Source organism: Ovis canadensis, chromosome X, assembly GCF_042477335.2.
Source record: "Ovis canadensis isolate MfBH-ARS-UI-01 breed Bighorn chromosome X, ARS-UI_OviCan_v2, whole genome shotgun sequence".
In the NCBI taxonomy this organism is placed as follows: Eukaryota; Metazoa; Chordata; class Mammalia; order Artiodactyla; family Bovidae; genus Ovis; species Ovis canadensis.
Window position 1 is genome coordinate 109,586,306 of NC_091727.1, and position 6,735 is coordinate 109,593,040.

General features: G+C 35.0%; 1 protein-coding gene across 6 annotated transcripts in view; it reads left to right on the top strand.

The window, feature by feature from the left end:
- The window catches only part of XIAP (X-linked inhibitor of apoptosis), a 35,936-nt gene extending 31,348 nt beyond the window's left edge, over positions 1-4,588 (top strand). For all 6 annotated transcript variants that reach the window (XM_070290782.1, XM_070290786.1, XM_070290785.1 and 3 more), the window contains one exon: positions 2,065-4,588. In XM_070290782.1, the coding sequence (XP_070146883.1) occupies positions 2,065-2,258 (194 nt within the window). In that variant the 3' untranslated portion in view covers positions 2,259-4,588. The remainder of the gene's footprint in view (positions 1-2,064) is intronic.
- The last annotated feature ends 2,147 nt before the right edge of the window (positions 4,589-6,735 follow it).

Genomic DNA, 6,735 nt, shown 5'->3' on the forward strand with positions numbered 1-6,735 from the left:
CTCTTTGAAGTTTCCCCAAAGACCCATAGCACACTTTGCAGCTTTCTCTGCTCTCTCTGTTAAAGCATTTGTAACGTTGTTTTGGAACTTTTTCTGTCCCCTTCTATCTGTTAGGCTTCTTGAGGACAGACAGTTTATCTTTCTTATCTCTGTGTTCCATATTTGAGTTTTGAATTATGCCCAGGAGGTTGCCTTTTAAGAAAAAAAAAGAAGCAAATAATCCTTTTCTCCATGGCTAGCGAGGAAAACCTTACTGAAGCAATTCTGGTATCTTTTTCCAAGTTAAAACCTTTCACTGGCTCTGGAGCCCTTGGTGTTAAGTCCAAACTCCTTCACATGGGTTACCAGATCCTTCATGATCAGGCTCCTGCTAACCTTCTATAGCCTCATGCTATTTCCCCTTCACATTCTCTTCCCAAACCTTACCTGTGCACTTGCAGGCCTCATTCTGTTTCTCACCTTGGAGCCTTGCCTATATCATTTCCTCTGCCCAGAGCACTCTTCTCCCACTGCTCTTGTCCTTCAAGGTCTAAGGCTTTCTCCCTCTTTTAGTTTACTCGTACTTATCCTTTAGGACCCAATTTAGGTATAATATTTTCTGGAAGGCCTTCCCTCTGTGTATACATGGATACACAGCCTTCCTATGTTCTTCATAACACATTGTCATAACTTTAATCATTACATTGTACTATAATTTCCTGCCTACATGTGTTCCTAACTTGTCTATGAATGATTAGGAGCCCAGGATCTATATATTTGTTACTCTGTCTCTAATGCCTAGAACCTAGCTAAGTCTTCCATAAGCATTTGTTGAATAAAATTAAACCACTGTTTCCCAAACTTGTTTTCAAAATAGCGTTCCCCAGAATGTTAAGAGATGTCATGAAAAAGGAGCTCTGTAGTTAAATAGGGAATGCATTTTGAATTTCTAAGAGGGCATATATGCTTTGTTATGCTGTCCTCAACTTGATAGTCATGGTTCAGAAATGCCAGTATGCTCAACCCCAGAAATATTAGATTGAGTGAATGGGGCCCAGGAATCTATTGTGTGTTTTTTTGTTTGTTTTTTGTTTTTTAATGCCCCTAGTGATTCTCATGTGAAGCTAAATTTGGAAACCACTGGTATACAGTGATCACAAAGATTGTTAAAATATGTAATACATTTGGAATAGTGCCTAGCACATAGTAGAAGTGCTGTATTACTTTTAACTGCTGCTATTGCTGATGTTGTTGTCATAGTTATATACGATTGTGAAACATATTTTTGTGCCACATTTGTTAACATTTCTCAAAACTAAGTTTGACAAAGGCTGAATTAAACAAGAACTTCAGTGCCACCTGTATATTGATGAGGCCCAGGTTTCTATCTTTAGCCCTGATTTCTTCTGACCTTAAGACTTAACTCTCCGATTACCTACTGGACATTTTTATATGGATGTTCTGCAAACACCTCAGAAATATCTTAAAAATCCCAAACCTGTACCTCCATTTTTATTTCCTATTGGCACTGCCATCCCCTTGTCAGCCATGCTAGAAATCTTGAAATCAACTTTATTTCCTCTTTCTTCCTCATCCTTCACATCCAATCACTAGATCCTACTTGTCCCATTTCATAAGTAGCCCTCCACTTCCATCTCTCCATTTCTGGAATAAGCCATGCCCTTTCAATATGCTGCTACTTTTACCTAACCCTTGCTTCTCTGCTTAGCAAATTTCTGTTTTTAAATGTTACTCTTCCACCTCCCCGCTTCCCCACCTAACAGCCACCAACCTGTGAAACCTTCCCCACCTAACCTGAACAGAAGAACTTGTTCTGTTACCTTGTCCCAGAGCACTTTGTAATTTTATTACAGAACTTATCACTGTGTACTTTGTGCTTACTTCTGTAGCCTTAGCTCACGTCCTTCTCTCCCACTAGCCTGTGAACTGCTTAAGAGTAGATGCCATGTATGAGTTATCCCATCTCCTGACACTTGATCAGCGTCCGGCACATAGTCCGGCACATAAATTCACTGTTTCCAACTCAGAAAGTCTAAAATTAACACTTTTTTTCTCTTTGAACAGACATTAGTACTGAAGAGCAGCTAAGGCTCCTACGAGAGGAGAAGCTTTGCAAAATCTGTATGGATAGAAATATTGCTGTCGTCTTTATTCCTTGTGGACATCTGGTCACTTGTAAACAGTGTGCTGAAGCAGTTGACAAGTGTCCCATGTGCTACACAGTCATTACTTTCAAGCAAAAAATTTTCATGTCGTAATCTAACTACAGTAGGCGTCTTATGTTCTTATTACCCTGATTGAATGTGTGATGTGAACCAACTTGAAGAAATCAGCATTGAATTCCATTAGCATTTGCTGCCAAGTAGGAAGAAAGTGTAAACTGCGATGTTATAGTTGGCAGTCTAAAATTTGAATTTCTGGATTTTTCAGGATGTTAACTGTATTAGCTGTTCTATTTTTCTCCCACTGTTATTTAATTGAAACCCTAGACTAAGAAGCATCATATTGTAACTGATCACAATGTGTGTTTTATAGTACACTGACTTAGTTTTCTAAATGTAAGTGAATTAATCAATTGAATTTTTCATTCATTTTGGATAGGCTTAACAAATAGAGCATTCTGTATGAATGGAGATTAGAGTTAATCTCCCCAATCACATAATTTGTTTTGTGTGAAAAAGGAATGAACTGTTCCACATTGGTGGAAAGATGGAGATGATTTTTAGATGTTTGTGTTTTAGGATTTTTGTCCATTTTCTTTTAAATTATACACATGTACTTGGGTGGATGATTTTTTTTTAATGATTTTGCCATTGTTAAAAGGGTATTTAATGATTGAATACCATTTAGCCTACATGTACTGACATAAAAAGACATCAGAGGTATATTAAGTGTAAAATCAAATGGCAAAACACTATGTGTAGAATGAGCCAAGTGAAGGTGTGTGTATTTTATATACGTGTAGAACAGAAGATTGGAAAGCTAGGCACCAAACTGTTAAATGTGGTTTCTCTTGAAAGGGGGTGGGGGAATGGGTCCCAGAGGGGCTTTATAGGGGCCTTTCACTTTCTACTTTTTTCATTTTGTTCTGTTTGAATTTTTTATAAGTATTATTACTTTTGTAATCAAAATTTTTAGAAAGTATTTTACTGATTTAAAGGCTTAGGCATGTTCAAACGCCTGCAAAACTACTTATTGCTCAGCTTTAGTTTTCCTAATCCAAGAAGGCAGGGCAGTTAACCTTTTTGGTGCCAATGTGAAATTTAAATGTTTATATGTTTTTCCTGCTTTGTGAATGAAAAATATTTCTGAGTGGTAGTTTTCTGACAGGTAGACCATGTCTTCTCTTGTTTAAAAATAATATTCCTGATTTTGTAAAATGAAATATAAAATATGTCTCAGATCTTCCAATTAATTAGTAAGGATTCATCTTTAATCCTTGCTAGTTTAAGCCTGCCTAAGTCACTTTACTAAAAGATCTTTGTTAACCCAGTATTTTAAACATGTCAGCTTATGTAGGTAAAAGTAGAAGCATGTTTGTATACTGCTCGTAGTTATAGTAACAGCTTTCCATGTTGAGATTCTCATATCTTGTATCTTAAAGTTTCATGTGAATTTTTACCGTTAGGATGCTTAAGATGTATATAGGATAAAATGTCAAGTCTTCACCTAAGTTTTTTGTTTTCTTGTCTAGTAATAATAGCAGATACTTCTGGAATGTTCTCCCAAGATCCTTAAAAACTTTTTGGAAATTATAAAATATTGACAAGAAAAGAAGAATAGTTTTTTGAATATTAAAGAGGGTAAGAATCAATATAGGTTAAAAAGATAAAAGTTTAAAAATGCTTCATAGAACACCCAGGCTAAGATCCTCACAACAACCTGTTGTAGAGGTGAGTGAGGCATTTTACTGTAGAGAAAAGGTTGAGAGTAAAACTGTCAGAAGTTATATTTTTGTTGTATTTTCTAAGAGAAAGCGTATTGTTATGTTCTCTTAACCTCTATTAATTACTACTTTGATATTCATTTAAAGCATTGCAAATTTAAATGAGAATTTTTAAAGTCAAATAATGACCACCCTGTTTTTGTTGTATAATGTAAAACCTCAGTTCTTTACTTTTGCACTTTCTTCCACTTAGATTTAGTTATATATTCATTAAAAGTTAAGTTTTATATGTATAAGCTAAACTTTAAATTTAAACTTAAATTACAAGGGGAGAAAAGTGTTAAAGGTTTAAAAATGTGTTTTCCAGGACACGTCAGCTCCAAGTCAGGTAGTTGGTTCAATCTAGTTGTCCAAGGACTGAATTGTTTTAACATAAGGTTTTCCAGTTCTGGGAGCCTCAGTTCTTTAAAACTCTTAAAACTTGTATGTTTAGACTTAGGTAAAACCTTTTTTCTCCCCATCAGTTGTGAAATTTAATGTATGAAGCTGATGTGGCTAACAAGTTTATTTTAAGAATTGTTTAGAAATGCTGTTGCTTCAGGTTCTTTAATCACTCAGCACTCCAACTTCTAATCAAATTTTTAAAGACTTACCAATGTTTGCCTGTGTTTGCACTAAAAACCTCCAATTAAAATAAATAAATTTATATTTTAAAAATCTAACAACAACAACAAAAATAACTCCAGATGATCCCTGCTACTACTGCTGCTGCTAAGTTGCTTCAGTCGTGTCCCACTCTGTGCGACTCCATAGACGGCAGCCCACCAGGCTCCGCCGTCCCTGGGATTCTCCAGGCAAGAACACTGGAGTGGGTTGCCATTTCCTTCTCCAATGCATGAAAGTGAAAAGGGAAAGTGAAGTCACTGAATCATGTCTAACTCTCAGCGACCCCATGGACTGCAGCCTACCAGGCTTCTCCGTCCATGGGATTTTCCAAATGATCCCTAGCCTTGAAAAATAAAGCACGAGGGAGAGAGACTAAAAAAAAAAAAAAAAAAAGCACTGGATCCTTCTCATCTATTTGTGCAAAGAATGATCACTTGCAAGGTCAAAAATATAGCCAGATCCAAATCTCTGCCTCCCCCTTCCCAAAATAGTTCTCAGTATCTCCATGTAGACTTTCTTTTCTGTATAAAGTTCACTCTAAGATTTCAAAAGCACTGCCTATTTTACTACATTTTAGTCATGTGAAGAGTTAAGTTGTTTTGTAATAAATAATTGTCTTTTTTCATAATAATCTGGTATGCTAATCAAAAGCCTTGTCTTAATTTTTGAGAAATGAGTTTAGTGTTTATAAAGTAAATTCCAGTTTATTAAGTAATGGCTTTGTATTACCTTTCCTGCTAGATTTTTGTTTATTTTCCCTTGTGTTAGGGGCTAAGATGGAGTAGGTGTAGTGAATGTATGTGATGTGATTTGGCCCTGTGTATTAGAATCTTTTGTTGTTTTTTCACTTAAATGTTGGTAGTTTTCTTCCTGGTTTTCATTTTAGTGGATAAAATTGGTATTTTGAACTCTGAATGGAGACTACCACCACAGCATTAGTTCCAAGTATTGTATCCTTTAGACTGAAATCATTGTTTTATTTCCTGATTACCCAGTTGGTTGAATATGGGGAAAAGGGGTGGAGGGGTTGGAGAAATAGGATAGGTTGTATATCGTTTCCATTAGAGAAAGAAGAAAATGGGACTGAATATTTGACAGATATGGTTTTTAGCCACATCTGGTTTAGAAAAGAGGTAACCATTTCTTCATCTATGAAATGCAAATAGTACCTGTCTTACAAAATTATAAGAGTTGAGGTGACCGTATGTGTAAAATACTTGTTATAAATGTTAATTCCCTTCCTAACACTTTTTTGCTTCCATGGATTAGCCTTGACTCTGGAAATTAGGGCTAAAACTTAGATAATAACTCTTTCACTGACTCTTAATTCATCTTTCTCATTGTTTGTCATAGTTAAGATGCAAAGTACAGTACACAAGTAGGTCAAATCCTTAAAAATATTTAAATTCCTTTTTTAAAAGCTTGAAATAATATTCTTACCAAATTTAGTTGAGCTTTTCTAATAGAAACTATTGGCTTAGTCCCACTTTTATAATCAGTTTCAGTTTGACTTATAAACTTAGCACAATGTGAATTTCACTTGCAGCACAACAGAATCATAGGATGTCAGAGCTAGAAGTGACCTTAGAAAGTATCTAATTCATCCCCCTTGTTTTAAGATGAACCATCTGAGGCTCAATGGTGAAATGATGTGTTCAAAGCTATATAACTAATTAGTGATAGCCCAGACTGGGACATAGTTTGATGGTGAAAAACTTCAAGCTACCCCTCCAGGGAGGTCTCAAATGTTTATTTTTTTCAACTATTCTTTATTCTATACCATAACATTCACTACATATTAAATGACACTTTATAACTAATACAGTAGGACAATCTTAAATACATATGGCTTCAAATTGTACAATACTACATTGTTTCGGTGCTAAGATTCTATTTTGAAGTCTAAAGTTTGCAGAAATGCATATAGATTTTTTTGCATTTACTACATTCTTGTGTATCATTAATTGTGTATCATGTAAAATGACTATGTAAGTATATTTTGTCATTCTGTTTATACTTAGCAACAAATCTGCATTTTTATTTGATATAACAAAGGCTTTAATGTAATTTTTGTTAGAAGATTTTGCATTACCTTTATACTTTATATCTAACTGGACAGAATGACTGATTCTTATGTCATTGTAATAGTGTTGTAAATAATCACGTGAAATGTGTGAGATAGA